The 25,395-nt window shown below is 39.6% G+C and overlaps 1 protein-coding gene across 1 annotated transcript; it reads left to right on the top strand.

The window, feature by feature from the left end:
• The first annotated feature begins 757 nt into the window (after positions 1-757).
• LOC111139093 (zinc finger protein 367) lies at positions 758-23,731 on the top strand. The gene is given in 6 exon segments (XM_022491244.1): positions 758-1,084; positions 1,086-1,355; positions 14,379-14,529; positions 17,076-17,195; positions 18,825-18,963; positions 21,577-23,731. Coding segments are annotated over 6 exon segments (1,038 nt in total). The 5' UTR covers positions 758-949; the 3' UTR covers positions 21,800-23,731.
• The last annotated feature ends 1,664 nt before the right edge of the window (positions 23,732-25,395 follow it).

Raw genomic sequence — 25,395 nt, 5'->3', positions numbered from 1 at the left:
TAGGCACCTTTGGACGTCTACTAGAGACGCGCAGAAGGTAGGCCTGGGTCCCGCAGAACCGGTGGCGGGGCGGGCGGCGGGGGCCCCAAGCCCTTTAAACTCCAGGCGCGCGGGAACAGCTGCCCAACAGCCACTGGAGGGCGGGGCCGCCGGGCGCGCGCCCCCGCCGGCCAACGACCTTCTCCCCTTCCCCCACCCACCCGGCCTCGCTCCCTCGCCCCCTCGCCGACGCCCCACCAATCAGCGACTCTCTCGCCTCCCGCCCCTGCCCGCACCCCCGACACTGACAACCCGCGCAGAAGGACGGTGGAGGCGGGGCTCCTGGCGGGTGTGTCTGGGTGACTGCCGTTGTCGCGCGCTCCCCCGGAGTTTCGAACGCAGTTGGCCCTCGAGGCAGAAAAAAATATAAGAACGGCGACCAATGGCGTGGCAGAAAGGACCCGCGCGCAGGCTCGGCTCCGCCTCCCTCGGCTAGAAAGAAGTCCAGGCCCGGCCATTGGCTCGCGCGACCTGTCACTCGCCGCTGCGGCCAGCGGGCAGAGGCCTCGCGGTGATTGGTTCCGCCCAGGCGCGAAATGTAACGCGGGAAAAGCCGAAGCAGTGACCCAGGCGGCAGGTTGTTATTTTCGGGGGCTCGGCGCAGCACGTCCTGCTTTCCTGTCACCGAAAGGCAGGCGGCCCGCAGCTTCCCGCTGCTGCAGTTGCGTTGGGGAGTACAAAGAGCGGAGGGCGGGCCTGACCCAAGGTTGGGGTCTGGCGCTGGCCGCCGAGGGCCGGCCGATCCGCGCCGCTCCTTCGCTGGCCGCCGCGCAAGAGGATTCCGGGAAACGTCCGCCAGCCATGAGCCGGCGGGACTGAGCGCCGGCGACTCGGGAGCAGCGCGGCAGAGCGGAGCGAAGGGCCAGACCGGGGCTCAGGGAGTGCGGCTGCCGGAGCTGCTGATCGGGCGATGATCCGGGGCATGGAGGGGCCGATGGCGGACAACCCGCCGCAGCCGCCGCCCGTCATCTTCTGCCACGACTCCCCAAAGCGGGTGCTGGTGTCGGTCATCAGGACGACCCCGATCAAGCCCACGTGCGGCGGCGGGGGGGGAGCCGGAGCCGCCACCGCCGCTCATCCCCACCAGCCCCGGCTTCAGCGACTTCATGGTGTATCCGTGGCGCTGGGGCGAGAACGCGCACAATGTGACGCTCAGCCCCGGGGCCGCGGGGGGCGCCTCCTCGGCCGCCTTGCCCGCCGCCGCAGAGCACCCGGGGCTCCGAGGCCGGGGCGCGCCCCCGCCCGCAGCCTCCGCCGCCGCTTCGGGAGGGGAGGACGAGGAGGAAGCGAGCAGCCCAGACAGCGGCCACCTCAAGGTGAGCGGCGCGGGCGGGCGGGCGGGGCACGGGGCAGCCAGGGCCCGTTAACGGCGCGGCCCGGGAGCCGGCGGCAGACGCGGCGGGTGGGGCGGGGCCGAGTTTAAAACGTGAGGTCGCTCTAGCCGTGGTGGGGGCGGAGGCGGGTGACAGGACGCTTACGTCACTGCCGCGCGCCAAAATCGGGTCCCCGCGGGGGGAGGCGGGGCAGCGGTCACGTGACGCGAGCGGAGGGGAGGCGGGCAGACCGGAGGCCCCTCGGCAGCAGGTGCAGTGAGCTGCCACTCAGTCTGGGGTCACGGAGGAGGCAGGTCTTCTGTTGTACCAACGCTCGGCTGACCGCTGAGTCCTGTCTGGCTGGAGAAGGATTGGAGGGGCTGCGAGCCTTCAGCTGTTCCTCTGGGTGCAGCAAGGGAGGGGTTTGCTTAGATTCGGCTGCATCAGCGCAGATACCCGGGCCTTACTAAAGATACCCTGCAGAGATGGCCGAAGAGCGAGAAGAGGCTTAGGGGAATCTTCAGCAGAAGTTGGGCATTCTCTGCCGTTCGTTCATCCAGCGTACTGCTTGGCTAGTTGCTGAGAGCACCCGGTGGACTGGGACGCTGTTGTCGTTAACCTGGAATTGCCCGCACTCTCACACTGTTTAGAGCTGGGAAAGATGTGACTACCTGGTTCTGGTTCAAGTCTGTACTTTACGGATCAGGCAACTAAGCATTAGAGGGATTGGTGAAGGGACCTCCCCAAGGTCGTACAGCTAGGTAGTGGGAGAGCTGGGACTATGGTCGAGTGTTTGTGGCTCCTGATCCTGAAGCATGTATTCAGAGTGCTTCTTTGCTGAAATATAGTTATCTCTATAGACCGTGACCTCCTAGAGTGAGGGAATCATTTTCTCTGGAAGACTGTTGAACTTTAATAATGCACACTCTAAATACTGAATAAAAGTGCTTGGTAAATATAATGAATGAATTGTGCAAATATAAGATTAATATTCACGTTCTATTTGTTGAATGGCTGTCAGATAAGTAGTTGACTACAGATAAATCAGTGGATAAGTGCCTATATTGGTAAATATTGTATCTATAAATTGAAACAGGTTTACCTGCAGTAGCAAAGATCTTGAAACTCCATGTGTTTTGAGCCCTGAGGAAATTGATATACACTTTGTTACTAGTGGCATAATGTTAAAGAACTACAAAGTTATTAAACTGTTCTTTGACACCCTTTCAACTCTTGAAGGGGCACTTCAGTAAAAATTTGAAACAAATTTGAAAGAACAAGCTGTGTACTTTTAGTTCTAACAGAGCGGAGTGAGTTTGTGAAGGAAACAGTTAGTGTTGCTGTCACTAGGTAGCAAGATGGCTTAGTAAGATTGCTGGGTAGTCTAGATATTTTCCCGTGTTGAGATATTTAGCTTTTAAAAAAATTAGGTTTTATCATTAAGAACCATAAAAGCATACATGCACAAATAATTGTGGAAGATTTTGCATTTACTATTTTACAAGTAATAATAATTAATTTTGGATTATATATAATAGACAAATGAAATTTATAAGTATGTTCTTTTTTGGCCTAAAAAACTTAATTTCATACACCTTGCATAAAAGTTGCTCACACACTGCATGGGTTTGAATTTTAATTCTTCGTTGTCTGCCTCTTTTCAGAGGTAAAATATACCGGAAATTCAAAAAGTCTGGTTTATATTTCACTTTTTTTCTCCTCACAGTCATATTTCAGAATTACTGGATAAATTGATTTTAACTTGTTCTTTAGTTAATACAAGAAATCTAGCTACAGCTCTAAAAATTCATTCATTTAGCTTTCCCATCTTGAGGGGAAAGGTCTGAAATATACCTTTATTTAAGGATGTTAACCAGTTTCATTTGTGATCAGCACACTCTAAAGATAGAGAGTTCCATCCTGCTTTACTTTGTTTTGTTTCTCTAAAGTAGTTGTAGTTCTTTATCTCTACATGCATCATGGGTGAATGGTGCTGTCTGAACCTTTATTTTATGGAAAGATGGGTGACAGTAACCTGTTTCCTCCTAGCCCCTTCTCTCAGTATACAGGTTAGAGGCAATAACAGCTGTGAGTTTAAGGACAACATTTGTGTTTATTTATTGTCTATTTGTTGCCACTGCTCCCAGGGGAGGTGTTAACATCTGAGACCCTCACAACCAAGTGTGAGCTCTTGCTTGCTCTCTTGTTTGTTCCTGCCCTACACTGCCTCCCCTGCCTGTGGGGAGAACATCCGTCATCCACCAACTTATTTAGGCCCCTCATCAAAAGTTTGCTTAGCACTGTTGGGGTGTAATTATTAGCACTATCTTCTCTTTGTAGAATTCCAGGAGGGGAGGGAAAGGAGCAAGTCTAATTTCTCTCTGCCATAGGTTATTTCCAAGCCTCTGCACCTTGTACCCTCTACTCAGACTATGTTCAGAAGGTTACTTTTTCACTGTGGGACCTGTGTAGTTTGGCTTCTCTGTGCATAGCCTCAGATACCATTCACTTTTCAGGACTTGACAGCTGCCTATCGCACCAACCCCTTCTGTTCCCTGTACACCGCACATAGTCTTACAAATAGCAGATTCATACAGATAATTTTGATCAGCACCATGTTAAACATGTTAATATAGTAGCTACCATTTTTTGCCTGGCATAGCAAACTGCTGGGCTCTGTGTTGAGTGTTTTGAATTCTTTAATTATCTTGTTTACCATATGAACTTGGAGGAATTAGAGAAGAGAGTCCCCAAGATTAAATTTAGTTAACATCATATGGTAAGTGACAGAACTGATTGGAACCTACCAAAGCCCTTGTTCTCAATCCCTATGTGATATTGTTCCTATATATATCATGCGTGAATTGGCTTTAGGGGTTTATTTTTTTATATCAAGCTGATGAAAGCAGACTTAAGAAGTACACACTATTTACACCTATTGTATCTCAACTGAAATGCTTTATGAGGATACATAAAATACAGCAGACAAATGAAAATTAAGACTGAGAAAGTTGTGCAGATAGGACAAGGTGGGAAATAGAATGAGGAAGCAGATATAAAAGTCAAAAGGTATTTGGATCTAAACCTGAATTTGAAAGGGGAAAAGTGATCAATTACATTTTTTTCATTTTCTTGTCAAGGTATATATGCCTTCCTCTGAGACCTATTTTTCTTTTCCTTCTAGGTTGCATTTGTACATTTTATTTGAATTTTACTTTGTATAAAAATGTGTCAAGGACTTTTAGTTTTTTCCATCGTCTCATGAATACCCGGTTGGAATATAACTTTTTCTAAAATCTCAGTAAATGTGTATGTTATTCTAAGTGGCTTGAGAAATGACCCAAATTTTATTAAATAACTTTTTAAAGATAGTTATTGATGTTGAAAACTCAAAACATTTATCATGTATTATTTCAGAAAACACTTTGAAAATCACTAATCTACTTTCCAGTGGTACTGAAGTTCTGTCTTAAAAATTAAATTTACCTAAATATGCCAATATTTTTGGCAATTTAATCATTTTGCTTCTTTCTAGTAGCTTATTTCATAGGAGTTGCCACATAATAAATAGAATGTGTTGCATTAAAAAAAAATATTTCATGTATTTATTTGTCAGAGAGTGAGAGAGAGAGGAAGAGCGGGCCCAAGCAGGGGGAGCAGCAGGCTGATGCAGGACTCGATCCACGGACTCTGGGATCATGACCTGAGCAGAAGGCGAATGAATGCTTAACCAATTGAGCCACCCAGGCATCTCTGAGTTGCATTTCTTGTTAGCTTTACTTTGTTTTATGAACCATCAAGCAGTCCTGACAAGATTAGTCTATTAGACTATAGGTATACTTGATTGCTGATGAGTTAGTTAACACTCTGTTAAAATGTATGTAGAAACATGGTTTTATTGCTAAGGCCAAAATGAAAAGGACCTTCTCTAAGTAACACAGCTCATTTTTGTATGTATAGTTTAAAAGATGCTCTTTAATCATTTATTTAGGGCATCAGATGATTACTTGCCTTACTTAATTTTCTCAGTTGAAATGATACACTCAGTGAAGCCTTACCTGTATATGGCTACGATGTTGTATTATACTGTATTTTTTTTTAGCTCTCTATTTCTCAATGCAAATACATGATTTGAGCTGGGAAGCAGTCAAATTGTTAACTTTTAAAATACTCAACTCCCCCTACCTCCCCCCATTAAACATGCTTGAAAAAATATATTTTAACCCACTGAGCCACCCAGGTGCCCCTGAAAAAATATATTTTAACTAGGAACAGAAAACAGTAATGGATAACCTAAAAATTTTGATATTAACCAATCAGTTATTTTGAAGTATAATAGAGGCAACAGTATGTTTTTATGTATTTAAAAATACTGGAAGGGGTGCCTGGGTAGTTCAGTTGGCTTATCATCAGGATCTTGGTTTCAGCTCAGGTTATGATCTCATGGTCACGAGATCGAGCCTCAGGTTGGCTCCACGCTCTGTGAGGAGTCTGCTTAGGATTCTTTCCCTCTTCCCCTTCCTACTGTTTCTCTCCCCTCTCAAGAAAATAAATAAAATCTTAAAAAAAAAAATACTGGGAAAAGATCTTTCATAGCACAGGAGTTGTGCCACTAAGGTTTTTTAAAAATTAAAGTATAATTAACATTATTATAGTTTCAGGTGTGCACTATAATGATTCAACAATTATGTACATTTCTCATTGTTCATCAAGATAAGTGCAGTCTTAATCCCTTTTATCTCTTTCACCCATCCTATCTACCTCCCCTCTGGCAAGCATGAGTTCATTCTCCATATTTAAGAATCTGTTTCATAACAGTTTCATAAATTTCACATATGAGTGAAATGGTATGGTATTTGTCTTTCTCTCATTTATTTCATATAACATTATGCCCTCTGGGTCCATCCATGTTGTTGCAGATGGCAAGATTTCATTCTTTTTAATGGCTGAGTAATGTTCCTGTATGTGTGTGTATGTGTGTGTGTGTGTGCATAAACCATCTTTATCCGTTCATCTATGGATAGACACTTGGGTTGCTTCCATATCTTGGCTGTTGTAAATAGTGCTGCAATACACATTGTATGTATCTTTTTGAATTAGTGTTTTTGTTTTCGTTGGGTAAATATCTTAATAGTGGAATTCTTGGATCAGATAATTCTATTTTTAATTTTTTGAGGAACCTCTGTACTGTTTTCCACAGTAGCTCCACCAGTTTGCATTCCCACCAGTAGCGTTCCTTTTTTTTCTTCATCTATGCTAACACTTGTTATTTCTTGTCTGTTTGATTTTAGCCATTCTGACAGGGGTAAAATGATATCTCATTGTAGATTTAATTTGTATTTTCCTGATGAATAGTAATGTTGAGTGTCTTTTCATTTGTCTGTTGGCCATTTGTATGTCTTTGGAAAAATGTCTGATCAGGTCCTCTGCCCATTTTTAACCAGATTGTTTTTTTGGGTGTTGAGTTTGGATAGTAACCACTTATTAGATGTATCATTTGTTGATATGTGATGTGATGTGATGTGATGTGATGTGATGGCTTTTTAAGGCTTTTACTTACATACATATAATTTCCTCTCACATTTTATTGGCCAAAGGAAGTGATGTGGCCAAGTTGGCCTCATTGGTACCCACACATAGTGAGAGAGGGGCAGTGAATATTTTTATCTGCTGTACCTTTCCACGTTCCTTTTTTTCCTTTGGTGGCCAAAAAAAAATTAGCATCTTAATCATTTTTTGGTGTTAACTATATGCACATTGTTGTGTAACAGACCTCAGGAACTTATTAATCTTGTAAAACTGAAATTGTGTATCCATTGAATGCCCCTTTTCTTTCTCCCCACAGTCCCTAGCAACCACCATTCTATTTTCTAAGAGTTTGATTAATTAGATACCTTATATAAATGGAATCGTATAGAATTTGTGGTGTGTGTGTTTGTAATGGCTTCTTTCACTTAGCATGTTGTTTTTAAGGTTCATCAAGTTATAGTGCATTGGCAGGATTCTTTTTTTAAGGCTGAATAATTTTCCATTGTTTTGTATATGCTACCTTTTCTTCATCCATCTTCCAAAGGACATTTAGATTGCTTCCATCTGTTGACCGCTATGGAGATAGATTTTAATATCTAAGAATTTTTAAAAAATGACTTATCCTATAAGATAACTCATCCATGTTGAGATCGGCCTTTTCTTTCAAAGTGAAAATTGATTGAATGGAATTTTTCCTGGAGCCTATTGTTATCCATCAAGGTTTTGGCCTATTGTTTGTAAACATTTGGAAGGCTTTAGGTTTTTTATATTGCAGACAGTAGAAACATCTTCATTTTGAATGTAGTTGTAGATAATCCTTTTATCATTTTTCATATAACTTGTATGTGTAAAATTTAACCTAACCTGGGAAATGAGGAAGATTTTTTTCCAAGTGAATGTTTATTTTATTTTATTTTATTTTATTTTATTTTAAAGATTTTATTTATTTATTTGTCATACAGAGAGCACAAGCAGGCAGACTGGCAGGCAGAGGCAGAGAGAGAAGCAGGCTCCCCGCTGGACAAGGAGCCCAATGAGGGCCTCGATCCCAGGACCCTGGGATCATGACCTGAGCCGAAGGCAGCGGCCCAACCTACTGAGCCACCCAGGCGTCCTGTGAATGTTTATTTTAGATTAGTTCTAGATATATGGGAAAGTTAAGATAGTACAGGGTGTTCCCATAAATCACATACCCTGTTTTCCCATTACCAACGTCTTACATTAGCAGAGAATGTGTTTCAATTAATGAGCCAGATTGATACATTGTTATTAACTAACATCCACAGTATATTTCAGATTTCCTTAGTTTTTAAGCAAAATTGAGGTGAAATTCATATAACCTAAAATTAACCACTTTAAGGTGTAATTAAGTGACATTTAGTAATTCACAATATTGTGCAACCACCACCTACATATCATGTTTCAAAACATTTTCATTACCTCAAAAGAAAGCTCTGTACTCATTAAGCAGTTAGTCCCTATTCCCTACCACAGGCAGTCTCTGGAAACCAATCTGTGTTCTGTCTCTATGTACTTAACTATCCTGGATATTTCATTACATGGAATTATACAATATATGGCTTTTTTGGTCTGGCTTCTTTCATTTAGCATATTGTTTTTGAGGTTTAGCTACCCTGTGGCATGCATCATTTGTGTTGAGGAATAACATGCTATTGGCTATGCGTATGTATATGACATTATATCACACTCAAATTTTTTTTTCTATAGTGGCTGAACCACTTTACATTCTCACTAGCAATTTTTGAGGGCTCCAATTCCTCTTTCTTCCAAAAACCACTTTTATTTCCTATTTCTCTTTTTGAGTATAATCTAGTTGGTGTGAAGTAGTAATCTTAACTGTGCTTTTAAAAAAATTAACCCCCCCCTTTTTTTTTGTCAAGCTTTGTTGAGATATAATTGACCTCATTGATTTTGATTTGTTTTTCCCTAATGATTTTGGGCATCTTTTCATGAGCTTGCTGCCCATTTCTATAACTCCTTTGGAGAAATTCCTATTTAAGATCTTTATCCATTTTTTAAAAAGTTTTATTTATTTATTTTGAGGGGGGGAAGGGCTGAGGAAGAAAATCTTAAGCAGCTCCCAGCTGAGTGCAGAGCCCGACATGGGGGTTATTCCCACCACCCTGAGATCAGGACCTGAGCTGAAATCAAGAGTCCAGTGGTTAATTGACAGAGGCACCCTGATCTTTACCCATTTTTAAATTGTTTTTTTTTTGTCTTTTTGTTGTTAAATTTTAAGAGTTCTTTATATATCCTAGGTACTAGACCCTTATAAGATATATAATTTGCAAATATTAATCCCCTGTTCTGTAAGGTTAACTTCTCACTTTGTGGAGAAAGCCCTTTGATATGCAAATATTTTATAACTTTAAGGCCAGCTTATTTATTCTTTGATGCTTATGTTTTTGATGCCATATTTAAGAATCCATTGCCGCATTCAAGAAGAGTTTTAGAGTTTTAGCACTTACATTTTGGTTCATGATGCACTTTGAGTTAATTATTTTTAAAGATTTATTTATTTTAGAGAGAGTGCACATGAGTGGGGGGAGGGGCAAAGGGAGAGAGACTCTTTAAGCAGGAGATCAGGACCTGAGCCAAAACCAAGAGCTGACTGCTTAATTGACTGAGCCACACAGGTGCCCCGAGTTAATTTTTAAAGTTTATTTATTCATTTAATTAAACTCTGTACCAGTGTCCGACTCAAACTCATTATCCTGAGATCAAGAGTTGCATGTTCTTCTGGCTGAGCCAGCCGGGCACCCCTTGAGTTAATTTTTTTAATATCATGTGAGGTACGGATACAACTTCATTCTTCTGTATGTAGAAGTGAAGTTATCTCAGAATCATTTGTTGAAGAGACAATTCTTTACCCATTGAATGTTCCTGGCACCCTTGTTGAAAATAAGTTTGCCATAGGTGAGGGTTTCTTTCTTGCCTCTCAATTCTCTTTCACTGGTTTATGTGACTTTCCTTCTGCCAGATCCAGACTGTCTTGACTGTTGCTGCTTTATAGTAAGTTTTGAAATAGGGACATATGTGTCCTTCTACTTTGCTCTTTTTAAATCTTGTTTTGGTTATTTGGAGCCTCTTGTAGTTTTATATGAATTGGAGGATCACTTTCTCCATTTCTGAAAAAAAAAAAGGCTTTGGAATTTTAATAGGGATCGTGCTAACTCTGTACATCACTTTGGGTAGCATTGTTACCATCTATTAAGCCCTCCGATCCAAGAACTGTATCCCCTAAGTTTTGATATGTTGTGTTTCTGTTTTCATGTGTGTCAAGGTATTTTCTAATTTCCCTTGTGATTTCTTCTTTGACCCACTGGCTGTTTAGACTTTTAATTTTCACTTATTTGTGAATTTTCCATTTTTCTTTCAGTTTTTTATTTATAGTTTCATTCCATGTTTGTCCCAGAAGATACTGGATGATTTCAGTCTTTTAAAATTTATCAGTACTTGTTCTGTGGCCTAACAAATGGTCTTTCCTGGGGAATATTCCATGTGCACTTGAGAAAAATGCATATTTTGCTGTTTTTGTGTGGAGTGTTCTACATATGTGTTAGGTCTAGTTGGCTTAGGGTGTTGTTCAAGTCTTCTGTATCTCTGTTGACCTGTCTAGTCATCCTATCTGTTATTAAAAGTGAAAGTCTCCAGTTATTTTGAACTCCTTCTCCTTTAGTTTCTGTCCATTTTTGCTTCATATTTTGGGGGCTCTATTGTTAGGTGAGTGAGTGTTTGCAATTGTTATTTTTTTATTGTTTATCCATCTTTTCTCTCCCTCTCTCTTAAAGTAAGTTCTAGGCCCAAGGTAGGGTTTGAACTCACCACCCTGAGATCACGAATTGCATGCTGTACTGAGCCATCCGGGAGCCCCTCCATCCTTTCCCTATTTGTGTTTTTGGATTTAAAGAAGTCTGTTGTAGGCAGCATATAGTTGGATCATTTTTTAAAAATAAATTTTGCTAATTTCTACCTTTTAATATGCAAATTTAAGCTATTTACATTTAAAGTGATTACTGTTAAGGAAGAACTTACTTTTGGTATTTTGTTATTTGTTTTCTATATGTCTTATACCTGTTTGGTTTCTCAATTCCTCTCTTACTGCCTTCTTTGTGTTTATTTTATTTTATTCTTTGTAGCATACTATTTTCATTCTTTCCTTTTTAATTTTTTAGGTTTTTTTTTTAAGTGATCACCCTGGGAATTTCAATTAATCTCTTAGACTTAAAACAATCTATTTTGAATTAGTACCACCTCAGCTACAATAGTGTACAAAAACTCTGCTCCTATCCAGTTCTATCTCTCCCTCTTTGTTATAATTGCAAATTACATCTTCTTATACTATGTTCCCATTAACATAGGTTTGTAACTTTTAAAATATGTTTGACATTTGTCTTGTTTTAAAAAGTTTATCTATTTATTTATTTAAGCAATCTCTACCCCAGTGTGGGTCTTGAACTCATGACCCTGAGGATTATGAGTCACATGCTCCTCTGATTGAGCTAGTCCGGTGCACCTGGCATTTATTTGTCTTTTAAATTATATAAGAGAAAAAGAGGAGTTATAAGCCAAAAATACAACACTTTTAGCATTTGTGTTTACTTATGTAATTACCCTTACCAGTGTTATTTCTTTGTATGGCTTTTAGTTTCTCTCTAGTGCCCTTTCATTTCTGCCTGAAGAACTCCCTTTACATTTATTGTATGGTAGGTCTACTAGCCATGAACACTCTCTGCTTATGTTTATCTGATAATGTCTTAATTTCTTTTTCATTTTTCAAGGATAATTTTGTTGGATGTAAGATTATTGGTTGACTTTTTTTTTCCTTTCAGTAATTTAAACATGTCATCCTACTGCTTTCTATAGCTTCTCCTGAGAAATCAGCTGTTAATCTTAGTGAGGACTCTTTGTACCTGATGAATTGCTTCTCCTGTTTTCAAGATTCTCTGCCTTTTGTCTTTTGACATTTTGACCTAATGTGTCTCAGTGGATCTCTTTCTTTGTGTTTATTCTTGAAGTTCATTGAGCTTCTTGGACGTCTAGACTTACATCTTACCAAATTGGGAAGTTTTCATCCATTATTCCTTCAAATATTCTTTCTGCCCGTTTTTCTCATGCCTTCTGGGTCTCCAGTTATGTGTATCTTGGTATGCTTGATGCTATGGTCTCAGTATTTGTGTACCCCAAAATGTGTTTGATAAAATCCTAACTCCCAAAGATGATGGTGTTAGGAGTTAGAGCCTTTGGGAGGTACTTATGTCATGTGGGTGGAGCCCTCTTGAAGGGGAATAGAGCTTTTATGAAAAAGGCTCCAGAGAGCTCCAATGTGAACATACAGCTGGAGGGTGCCAACTAAAGTCAGGAAGAGGGCCCTCACCTGTCCACACCAGTGCCTTGATCCTGGCCTTTCCAGTATCCAGAACTGTGAGAAATACATTTCTGCTGTTATAAGTTCCAGTTACCCAGTAAGTCTTTTGTTTTAATAGCCCAAATGGACTAAGACACTTGATTTCCTACAGGTGTCTTGGACTCTTTCCATTCTTTTTTCTTTCAGTTCCTCAGGCTGGATATTTTCAAGTGACCTGTCTTCAAGTTTGCTGATTCTTCCTGACAGTCAAATCTGCCACTCAAATTCTCAAATTTTTCCATTCCATTTATTGTAATTTTTAGCTCCAGAATTTCCGTTTGGTTTCTTTTTATAATTTATTTCTTTAAAAAAAAAGTTTTTATTTATTTTAGAGAGAGAGCAAGTGAGCAGGGGAAGGGGCAAAGGGAAAGAATCTCAAGCAGACTCCCTGCTAAGTGCAGAACCTGATGTGGGGCCTGATCTCAAGATATTGAGATCATGACCTTAGCCAAAATCAAGAGTTGGATGCTCAACCGATTGAGTCACCCACGACCCCTTTTTAATTTGTTTCCTTATTATTATTTTCTGTTTGTTGAAAGTGTTCTCCTGTTTTTCCTTTGTCCTTTGTCCATGGTTTTCATTACCTCTTTCAGCTTATTTAAGACCGTAGTCTTTATCTAGTAAGACCAGTGTCTACTTCCCCATGGTGTGTTTCTATTAATTTCTCCTATGTATGGACCATACTTGTATTTCTTTACATGTTTAGTAACGTTTTGTTGAAAATGGGATGTTTTGACTATTGTGGTGACTCTGGGAAACAGATTCTTCTCCCTCAAAGTTTGTCTTTGTTGTGTCCTGTGGGTTGTAAATATTTGTTTTGTGAATTTTCTAAACTATTTTTGTAAACTCTATTCTTTGTTGTGTCTGTTATCTAAATTTCTGTTTCATTAGCTTGTAGTCAGCTCAACATTGCTAGAGATTTTCTTGAATGCCTGGAGCCAAAAATTGAAAGGGAAGAAACTCTTGACTTTGCAGAAATGGCTCTATGTTATGGCTCTCCTTCAGTGCTTAGACTCATTACAACTCTGCCTTAGCCTTCATTTCCTGCTTGTGCCTAGCAGAGGATCAGTCAGAGGTGAAAACTTAGGGTCTTATCAGATCTTTTCTGAGCATGCTTCCTGCCCTAAGTGTGTGGCTTTCTTAATTTTTATCTTTAGGATACCAGGGCAGTTTTCAATGCCCTAATTTCCCAAAGAAACTCTCCCTCCAGCTTTTCCTCCCAGGCTTTTGATGTGTCATTTTGTCTCAATTGAAATCTTTTGCCCCAGGGGACAGCAAGTTATTATTGACCTTATAAGGTTTTTGTTTTTCTGTCCTGCATATTCTTTTTTTTTTTTTTTTTTTAAGATTTTATTTATTTATTTGACAGGCAGAGATCACAAGCAGGCAGAGAGGCAGGCAGAGGGGGCGGGGAAAACAGGCTCCCCAGTGAGCGGAGAGCCAGATGGAGGGCTCCATCCCAGGACCCTGAGATCATGACCTGAGCCGAAGGCAGAGGCTTAACCCACTGAGCCACGCAGGTGCCTCAACCTTATAAGGTTTTTGAGCAATACTCTCTGTTTAACTGCTTTTCTGACCTAAGAGAGTTCTGTTAGGTAAAGCAAAAACAAAAGACTTTGTGTCAGTTCTTTAAGTAGCTGTCAGACAGGTTAAGACAGACAACCCAAATACTTTTAGAATCAGGTCTGCTTTGCTTTCCCTGTAGCCAGGGACTAAGGTCTCATATTGAGAATGAAGGTTCTTTAAGCCCACTGTGGGCCCCAGGGAGAGGCAAGGGCAAGCAGTAACAATGCTGCAAAGTTTTCCTACTGTTTCATGTTGCCTGCTTCTCGATTCAGTGTTGACTGAGTTGCTGTAAATCTCTAACTATTTTCTGGAGTTGTGATAAAGGTGATTTTGACAATTTGTTCGATTTTTCAGTGATCTGTGGTGGGATGGGGCTTTGGAACTACCTACTCTACCATTTTCACTGATGTCACTCAACAATTTTAAAAATGATTTATTGTGATATTTTACTTTAATGAATGGATCCAGGAAATTACATTAATGTTTATACAAATTGTTAATAGGATGGAATCCGACGTGGCAGACCCAGAGCAGATACTGTCCGGGATCTAATAAATGAAGGAGAGCATTCATCCAGCAGAATCCGTTGTAACATCTGTAATAGGGTGTTTCCACGGGAGAAATCGCTCCAGGCTCACAAAAGGACTCACACAGGTAAATTGAGTAAAAGTAATACTTAAAGCTGATTTGATGTTTGGGCCTATAAATTAGTATTTTAGTTGCCTTACATTTCCTTATTGTGAAGTTTTTTCAAACAGGCATTGTATAGTCCATTTCTTTTTTGGTAGGAAGAAATGGTTTTCTCAACACTGGTACCATGTGACTTCTAAAGGTATCATGGTAATTAATCTAGTTGTCATAGGAATGTTACTGCTAAATTTAGTTCTGTCATTCTACCTACCGGAATTTTACTTGATATGCCCTTTAGCTGTCTGTATAATTGTTAAAACTGACTTGTAGGCCAAATACTAAAACACCATGTGTCAAGTGTCTAGCAGAATTTCTAGAATCTTCAGTGTGCCATCAGAATGTTTGGCCTAGCCATCTAATCTAAGGTGAAATATAATTTTTCAGAATTAAATGTGCTGTAGGTAACTATCCCAGGATTATCACATATCTCTCTTTGTGCTGACAAACTGTACTTATATTTTAAATACTGGATAGGAGTCAGGAAATAACAGAGGGGGCCCTTGTTCTTTCCATAGAGAAAGTTGGCCCCCGAGAAGGAGGCTTTTGGTTCTAATAATGGCATATTTAATAATTTGGCAAATTTAATAATTTACAGATGAGTTAACTGAGGCACCAAAAGAAAGCAATGACCACTGCCTTACAACCTCCCACACCCTTGGGTCTAGGGTGACAGCTGCCAATACAGTAGCACATGTGGCTCTTGAGCACTTGAAATTTAGCTAGTCTAATTGAGAGGGGCAGCATGTGTAAAATGTGCTTAGTATGAAAAAGAATAAACTTTGATGACTTTGATATTGTTTCCATATTGAAATCATAATATTTCAGAATATATTGGGGTAAATAAAATATATTATCAGAATTAATTTCACCTGTTCCTTTTTGCTTTTGTAATGTGGTTACTAGAAGTGGTTCACATTTTATTTCCATTGGGCAGTACTAGTCTAGAGCTTGGGCTTTTAAGGTTTAGTTGCCTCCCCCCCCACCCCGCACTGTGTTTATGGTCACCACCTGGTTTTGCTTTTTGTTTTTGAAAAGATGCATTTTAATAATATGCTAGAATATAGTTTTCTTAGCCAAATCCCTGAAAAAGGGTAAAGTTTTAATTTTGAATCATTTTAAAACTAAGGTGGCCAAGAGGTGTGGACTTTAGGTACAATTCAGGAAAACCATTACTAAATGAAATATCTGGTTTTGATAATTTGAGAATTTTTCAGATTTTTAAAAAACGAATTTTTACCTGAAATATCCCCAAATAACTGGTTCACAGGCCATAGAGTATGTGTTGCTTGTGCAGTTAAGGTTCAGGAACCTGTGGCATAACGATAAGATCCCTGAGTCTCAGGCTTGATCAACCGCCAACCTACCATGTGTCACCCCAGTACTTTCGGGTCTTGGCCTGCTATGCTGTACACGAGAGAACTGAGCCCAAGATCTGCATGGTATGGCTAAGCCCCAGTATGTAAACACTTTGTAAGAGACTTTCCTCTTACTATTTTAAATAACTCCCTGTATCTTGTGTTTTATTAATTTGTGTTTAACTATCATAATCATTTACTACATTTCTAAATAATGAGACACTAGGGAGGACTTGTTAGTGTTCTTTGGATCATTTGGGAAGGACCAGTGCATAATTGTTAATCAAAGAAAGATTTAAAAAAAAATAAGTTTAATTACGGTTGAACAAGATTTTCAAGCTACTTTCTCAAGTCTAGCACTGTGTTGTATGTATGAATTGCGATGGAGTGCAAAGTAGTATACGTCTTTGTATCAGGAGAGTGCTGGGATACATAAACAACAATGGATACTAAGTTCGCAAAGGGAAACATAGTTCAGTTATTTGGAGGTGACAGGGAGTTAGGAGGAAAGTCACTGAGAGCCTACAGTACTGGGAAGATTTGAATGGGCAGAGAAGATTGGATTTTCAAGTAGAATGAGATGACGAACAGCCTTATGGAATGAATGAATGTCAGGAGTGAAGTAAAGATAAACTCAGCCCTCTAACCCAGTAGCTACAGTGCAGTTATTAGGGGACCCCTGAAAGTCAGCAGGTCATTTTCACTTGTTCAAGGGGTGCATTAGGGTTTGCAGTGATTTGGGGGTAGTTCATATGACAAAAGCAACTGTTCCATGGCATCCCCTCCAGAAGTGATGTGCAAGGAGTAGAGGTCCACTAGGGTTCCTTCTGGGTGGGAGGGCTAAGCAGGCATGGGAGACGTAGGGATTTGGATCATGGGGAGAAAAATGACCGGATAAGCCAAAGATAACCTCAGGACTTTGCACGTGGGAACCTAAAAGCTCAAGGTCCAAGGACATTCTTTCTGTGCTTCCCTGTGGAAAGCTGCTTGGTAGCATGGAAGTGCTGCTGTTAGCATTAACCCTTGCAGCTTTGTAGAGGCTGTGACAGGTTTGGTTGTTGTTTGGAGTTATGACCTATACAGAGGTTGATTCTCTGTCCCTTTCTCTTCTCATTTTATTGTCTCAGAAATAATACATGATATTTGTCTACTTAGGTGAGAGACCCTATCTGTGTGACTATCCAGACTGTGGAAAAGCCTTTGTTCAAAGTGGACAGCTCAAAACACATCAGCGTCTTCACACCGGAGAGAAACCTTTTGTTTGTTCGGAAAATGGTATGGTGTTAAGAGTAAGGTTTATGTAATAACTGGTTTTGAGTTAAAAGTGAAATTATCTTTTACTTGAGGTTTTTTTAGGAGGAGAGATTTTGATGTAAATTTTATAAAACATCATAAGCTCTCTTTATAAATTGTGTTCCATGCTCATTTTCTGGGAAATGATTGATTTGTAAATAAAATACTCTTTTTAGATGAAAATCTTCAAGGCCAGTTAAAAACAGTATATTCAGGGGGCACCTGGCTGGCTTGGACAGCAGAGCATGTGACTCTTGCTCTTGGCTTTGGGAGTTTGAGCCCCATGATGGGCAGAGAGATTACTTAAAAAAATAATAATATATTCAGTTAGTGGTGGTAGAAAGATCTATAAAAGTAAATACAGCCTTTATGGTAGGGTTCTATTTTGGTTTTAAACTTTGTAACTATTAAATTGAAGGAAACACATCATTGTCTAAATTTTCAATAAAGGGGGAGGTTTTACCACTTTAGTACCACTGTTAGTAATTTCTTATCACTTTTCGTAAGTGATTTTCTAAATCACATCATAATTTTTCTTTTTTTTTTTTATTAAAGATTTTTATTTATTTATTTGACAGAGAAATAGTACAAGTAGACAGCGTGGCAGGCAGAAGGAGAGGGAGAAGCAGGCTCTCCCCACAGAGCAGGGAGCCAGATGCGGGGCTCAATCCCAGGACCCTGGGATCATGACCTGAGCCGAAGGCAGCTGCTCAACTGACTGAGCCACCCAGGCGCCCCTCACATCACAATTTCTTGCGATGTTTTCCTTATGCTTATTTTTACATAGTTATACCTGAAATTCAGTATAGTTTTGTGCTGTGGTTCTGTGGTTCTCTTGATTGTTGTCGGTTGTTACAAACGTCTATACCCTTCTCCAGAAACCAGTATTGCACTGTATGTTAACTAACTAAAATTTAAACTAAAAGGAAAAAAAAACCCAAAACAGGTGTTTACACACTTCCATTTGCTTAAGCACGTACACAATGATGGCCTCAATGTTGGATATTGAGTGTTTGTTTTTTGTTTTTTTTTAAAGATTTTACTTATTTATTTGACAGACAGAGATCACAGCTAGGCAGAGAGTCAGGCAGAGAGAGAGGGCGAAGCAGGCTCCCTGCTGAGCAGAGAGCCCAATGCGGGGCTCGATCCCAGGACCCTGAGATCATGACCTGAGCTGAAGGCAGAGGCTTTAACCCACTGAGCCACCCAGGTGCACTTGAGTGTTTGTTTTCAGAATTCATTTATTGCCAAAAAGCTGAGAGGCACGGCTTCCTCAGCTAAAATAAAGCTCAATACAGCTTAGTTCATCTTATGGAATGTTTCCTTATAATAGATTCCAAGAATGGAATTCTTAAGTCAGAGGTTTTGACCATTTTTGTTAATAAATCACTTTCTGGTGGGGTTGATGGATTTATGTTGCCATGACTAAGAGGTGAAGGAATTGCTTCCCCTTAGGGTAGTTTTTCTTTTTTTTTTTTCCCCTCCTCCAAGTTATAGAATGCTAAATCCCATGGTCTTAATTTACTTTTCTTGGATACCAGGGAAACTGAACATTTTCCATGTCTGCTGGATGTCCAGATTCTGATTAGTGTTTCCCTCTATGTTTTGCAGGCTGCCTAAGCAGATTCACCCATGCAAACCGCCACTGTCCGAAGCACCCTTATGCCAGGCTGAAACGGGAGGAGCCCACAGACGCTCTCAGTAAGCACCAGGCTGTGGACAACCAGGCTGCCGCCGAGTGGTTGGCCAAGTAAGGTTCTCTCTGCACTCCACTGCAGAATACCGCCCAGCACATGGGTTGACGTGGGGAGCTTCGACAGTTCTCTCATTTTAAATAAGTTGCTTTTGTACACATTTTATAAAATAACGTGGAATAGTGCTTTATTTCCTTAAACTGCAGAATTGCTAGGAGGGGCACGAGGATCTGGTGTGTGATAGACAACAAATACGTGATACTAATTAGTCTGAGTGCCCAGCCCACAATTTATTATAAAAGCAAAATTTTCTTCATTTTCTAAGAATGTTTTATGTGTATTGTATTCCACAGTGCAGCCTGTCTTCCTTTTCTTTGTATCACATATGTGCTGATTATTACTGGGATACAGGCTAGAGGTTCTTCTAAAGTAAAGTTCTACAAAGCACCCAGCTTAATATTTTTTTGAATGGCAACAAGGGGCCAGTATAAAAAAAAAAATTTCTCCAAAGGTATTTTGATTTGAGAAGTCGTTTTTTGTGTACAAACCAGCATGAGCTGTTTGGGACCCTCCTACTTCTTTGGATTCCTCTGCACTTAGGATAAAGTCTGGAATCCCTCTGCTGTAGCTCTGCCTTCCCCTGGCAACGCACCTGTCCTCAGCTACGTTGGCCTCCTGTGTGTCAGCACCACTCACACTGTGGCTCCCAGGCCTCTGCTCCCTGTTCCCTCTGCCCAGAATGCCGCTTTCCTCTTCATTTAGCCACTCTGCTCTTTCTTCTTTTCTTACTGGGGTCAAACATCGCTTCAGGAAGTTCTTCCCTAACCCACTCGCTAACCCCAAGAACAAACAAGGTTAGACCAACTTAATAGATGCTTTTACAACACACTGTGTTTTCTCTTTCAACACCTTCATCACACATTTATTTGTTCAGTGTCTATCCTCCCTGCTGGACCGGAAGCTCCACTTGGGGAAGCATTACCTTTGTCTTATTTACTGCATCACTTCCTCCCTCCTTCCTCCTGCCTGGCATCTGCCGCCCCATTAACTCTAATTTTGTCCAAGTCAGAAACCTCTTGGTCATTTTGCCTTTATCCTTCTCCCATCTACTCAGTGACAGACTGATGGATTCTACTCAGTGTAAAGTCTAAACCCTTTATTATGGCATTTGAAGTCCTTGATTGCCTGGTCCCTGCCAACCTTCCTAAGCTTCTTTGCCGTTCTCTGTTCCTAGTTGTCCTTCAAGTCATACTGAACTGTTCGCATGTCTTTTTTTATGCCTTTGAGTATTGACCACATTTTTCCAGTTTGAGATATCTGGATTTCCTGAAATCTAGTAGTTGTATTAATTTTGTGTGTATGATTTTAAAAACAGTTTTACTGAGGTATAGTTGACATGTGATAGATTGTATACATTTAAAGTGTACAGTTTGATATGTTTTGACATATGTGTACACCTGCAAAACCATCATCACAGTCAAGATGGTGAACATATCAGTCACTTCCAAAAGTTCCCTCATGCCTCTTTGTAATTCATCACTCCTGCTCTTCTCTGCTTTCTTGCTCCCCAGACAACAGTGATCTGCTTTCTGTTACTGTATACTAGTTTGCATTTTCTAAATTTTTATACATATGGAGTCATACAGTATGTACTTCTGTTGTCTGGCTTCTTTTACTCAATGTAATTATTTTGGAATTCATCCACGTTGTGGACTGTACCTGTAGTTTATTTTTTTTTTCAGTTTAGTTTTTCTTTCTTTCTTGAAGTATAGTTGGCACTCAGTGTTACATTAGTTTCAGGTGTACAACATAGTGATTCGACAAGTCTATGCATTATGTTTGCTCTCCTCAAGTGTACTACCATCTGTCACCCTACAACTTGAGGTTCATTCCTTCTTACTGTTGAGTAGTAATCCATTGTGTGAATACACCTCAACTTATTTATTTATTCACCTGTGGCTGGGCATTTGGGTTGTTTTTGTCTATTACAAATAAAGCTATGTAAATATACAAGTCTTTGTATGGGACATTTTTGTATGAGTGCTACTGTTCTTTAAATATACCTTTCTTCACTTACTTCAAGGTGGAACATTTTTTCTAGGGAATTATCAGTTAGCTATGTAATAGAAAAATGGTGATGTCTCTTAAATTTTTGAATTAGTTCTATGTGTTACAGATACTAATCTATCATATTCTGTGGGTTTCAAGTCTCATACTTACCTCTGTCAGAAGTTACCATCTCTCTGTGAATAGGATAAATAGGTTTCTAATGATTAGTCTACTTTTTTTTAAAGTTTATTTCTTTATTGAGGTACAAGTGACAAATAACATTTGTTCTACTATTGTGTATTTTACTGTAGTCCACTTCAGATATGATCTTAAAGGCAGCTATCCTTTTTTGGCAAAAACCCATGACTAGGGAATGGAGTGGAAGACCCATAACTGCCCATTTTTGATTTTTGGAAATCTGAGCAAGTCCCTCAGTTTCTGGACCCTGAACTTTTCCCTTTATAATGGGAAATACATGTAGTACGTGTGAAATTCCTTTATAGCCTTATAAACTAAAACACAGAAAATAATACTGTGGTAAAGAACCTGTTTTCAAAAGAAAAATAAACATTTGAAAAGGTCATATAGACATACAGCTAATGTGCATGCATTTCATATAGGTATTGGGAAACGAGAGAGCAGCGTGCCCCCACCCTGAAAGGAAAGCTCGTTCAGAAGGCCGATCAGGAGCAGCAGGACCCTCTGGAGTACCTTCAGTCTGATGAGGAGGACGACGAGAAGCGTGGTGCCCAGCGCCGGCTGCAGGAGCAGCGGGAGCGCCTGCACGGTGCCCTTGCACTCATAGAGCTCGCCAACCTGACTGGAGCGCCACTCCGCCAGTAGCCTGAACACTGACTCTTCCACTGTACAAAAGTACTGCCCAGCGTACTTAAAAAGTAGATCCTTGGGCATAAGCTAAGCACCTTATTTGCTTATCATAGGCTGCTATTCTGTAGAAATTTATGAAGAATGTCATCGCCCCATAATATGGGGTGAGAGAGAATTGCACTTTTTTTATATGGTAATGGATTTGTTGTAAAGTTTAAAATATTTTGTAAATATGGGACTTCTAGTACAGGGTAGAAAAGGATATATTGTGGGAAGCTAGATTTTGCAAGTTTAATGCATTCATTGGAAGCAGTTCTCACAGGAAGCACTTTCTGAATAAGACACTTGTATGAAAAAACAGAATGGTACATGTAGCCAAAGAACGTTGAAATAGATTATTTATAAGATCATTTTTAACGATGTATATTAGTATGTTTAACAATACTGTAAACACTGAAGCAAGCCAGAAAGTATAAGATGCGTGTGTAAGATATGTATTTTTAAATTGCAAAATAGTGTGCCTAATGAGAAGTGGAAAACTGACTATTTTGGAAGACATTCTAAGTTATAGACTTTGGAAGAAGAGATTTTTGAGGATCTTGGTGAGATGCACAGTAGTTAAGAATTTTCAGAATTGGAGTCCTATCAGTCTTATTCTATCTTTCTGAGGCTTTACAATTCACTATGATATTTAGGTTTGAAAAGCACTTGGCATCCCTATTATGTTAACTTGGGAACTTTTGCACATTGCATATTTCTCATTTGCTGAAATTGAGTGATTAATCTTGCAAAGTCTAGATAACTTGGTAATTTTTTTAAAAATTTTTTAATATTATGGACCCTGTAATGAGATTTGGCACTTGGATTTTATTAATAAAAGGGACATCTACAGGGTGGTTCTGTAGTGAAGTTTTAGATCTTTTGTTAGCAAACACTAAATTTTAATTGTACTGCTTGTTTAGAATTATTAGCAAATGGAAGCCTCCTATTTATATTTTCAGTGCATAAAGCCACCTTCTTGCTTTACTTCAGAATAACATGCCAAGCTATTTTGTGTTCACTAAATTTAGTTATCAGTTAAACACTGCAGAAAATAGTAGCTACTCAAATAAGTAGGTTTCTGGAATAGTTTCAACTGCAAGTGTGTTAACTTGTGTGGTGGTTTTAAGCCATTTTTCCAAATGGATGAAGTTTTTAAATACCACTTTATGTACTGAAGCATAAACAGAAAAATTAAGACCTGAGCAGTTCACCTCCTTTATGTATAGGCATAAACCTCCATCATTTAAGCTTTTGTTAACGCAGAAACTAAATGACATGCATAGCATGGTAATTTGATAGATTGTTTAATTGGAGTAAACGTCAGAGTAATAGAGGGAAATATGGGCTCTCCAGCGCCGTTTTTTTTTCTTTTTTGAAGTTGTAGCCTATGGATGTAGTTTAAACATTATCTAAAATGTAGGCTTCTTTATCCAAAAATTCCAGTGTGTTGCAGTACACAGGTAGTTTAAAATACATAGCAATGGGGAAGGGGTGGTATGTAAATGTCTTGAAAAGAAGCAAAAGTGTGAAAGATGATAGTAACAAATAATGTGTGTGAATGAGGACATACTTTAAAAATGTAATTCCTCTGTACAGTAAATTACAAATCTTGAGGGATTTTTTTTTTGTAATAAGAGAATTTATATTTGTAATGGTCTAAGAATTTTGTCTGTAATCTGGTATATAGAATTTTAACTTGGAGCACTTATAAGCACAGTAAGAGAGTCTGTAGCATCAGAATTTTCATGGGTTAGGTTTCAGCATTTTCTCTAGAATTTTTTCTCTCAAATATAACTTAAATGAACTATGAAAAGCAACACTCATCGTCTTGGGAAATTTAAAATTTGATGAACTTACCTAAAGAAGAAAGGGCAGTAAACTCGTATTAAAAAATACAAATACTTCCCAATTCATGAATAATAAAATTTAAGGCCCTCAAAAGTAAGGGGTTTTGTTTGTTTTTCTGGTCAGCTTTTGTCAACTATAATAGTTATATTCACAAACATTTTTTATTTGTATAATTGGAAGTTTAAGAAATTGTAACTACTTACTATAGAAATATTTAAAATGTTCTTTTTTGATATAAGCTATATACTTGGACAAAATACATTGGCATCTAAAATTTGAGGTGTGTTAAGACTGCTTTTTGTTTTAAAAATGTGGTTTACATTCAAATTTTTGAAGTGTTTTATGCTTCATATGGCTCAGTTGTAGTTTGGCAGAGGTAACAGCATAAGAATAAACATGCTGTAATTTTAAAAGATGCTTTGAATAAAAATTTATTTTAATTTACAGTTTAAAGTACATTTTCATTCTTGAACCCTTTATACTTTGTCTTCCTATCAACAGTATGATGACCATAATATAAAACAGTTAAAAAAGTAGAAACGTCATCTACAATCCTATATCCTCCCATATTCTTATTTGGTGTGTTTTATATTTCATTTCCAGTCTCCTTCTAGGCATCTGCTTAGCATAGTGAAATCATAGTATGAATTGCTTTTTCCTACTTTAAAATTATGGCCTTTTAGAGTGTACATATTAATTTAACTTCCTCATTTGGTTCATTGTTACAGTGTTAAAAATACACTGGTAGGGATAAGTATTGCCAGCTCCATTCTAGGCCTTAAGGTAAGGGTGATCAGGGACTGGGATTTTATTTCACTTATATTCAGGATGTGTTGAATGTGGTCACCTCCCTGAGAAGCCACTCGGGGGCCTGTTTACTTTCTGAAGAGTCAAGCAAGTTGGTTTAATTTTGTCATAAGTTATCTTTAGTTATATACTTGTAATAGGCAAGGTTCAGCCTGTCTAGGCTTTAAGCAAAAGAATTTCACACGCAACTCTTCAGTGTGAGTTGTGATTTAAACAGAGTTAGGATGAGATTTGGACAGTCACTTCAGATCCTGGAAGTATGTGTATTGTAGAAGCAAATTAAATGGAAATATGATTAAGGCTGTACTAGAAGTGAGTTTACTGTTTTGCAGCCAAAACTTATTTGGAGACTCACTGGAAACTAAATTGATCTTGAAATTATCCAAAATGACGTTAAGTTCAGAGATTTTGTTTCAGCTGGAATATGATTTTATTTTCTATTTCATTTCATCCATTTATTTTTAAGGAGTCTCCATGCTGGGCAGGGCTTGAATTCAAGACTGAGATCAAGACCTGAGCTGAGATCAAGAATCACCTGCTGAACCGACGGAGGCACCCAGGCACCCCGTTTTGTTTTGTTTTGTTTTTTAAAGATTTTATTTATTTATTTGACAGAGATCACAAGTAGGCAGAGAGGCAGGCAGAGAGAAAGAGAGAAGGAAGCAGGCTCCCTGTTGAGCAGACAGCCTGATGTGGCCCTCCATCCCAGGACTCTGGGATCATGACCCGACCTGAAGGCAGAGGCTTTAACCCACTGAGCCACCCAGGTGCCCCCCAGCTGCCCCATTTTCTATTTTAAAATGGTCTCAACATGTGTTTGCTTTTTTTATTTTGGGTAATGTGGACTCTCACTTCCTGCCTTTCTTAGAGCTAGTTATTTGTTACAAGTTCTGCTTTAGTTCTTGTAAGTGCTG

This window comes from Enhydra lutris, unplaced genomic scaffold, assembly GCF_002288905.1.
Source record: "Enhydra lutris kenyoni isolate GAN:26980312 unplaced genomic scaffold, ASM228890v2 scaffoldscaffold95, whole genome shotgun sequence".
NCBI lineage: Eukaryota > Metazoa > Chordata > Mammalia > Carnivora > Mustelidae > Enhydra > Enhydra lutris.
Note: the sequence above shows the minus strand (reverse complement) of the source record. Positions and strands in the feature narration are given on the sequence as shown.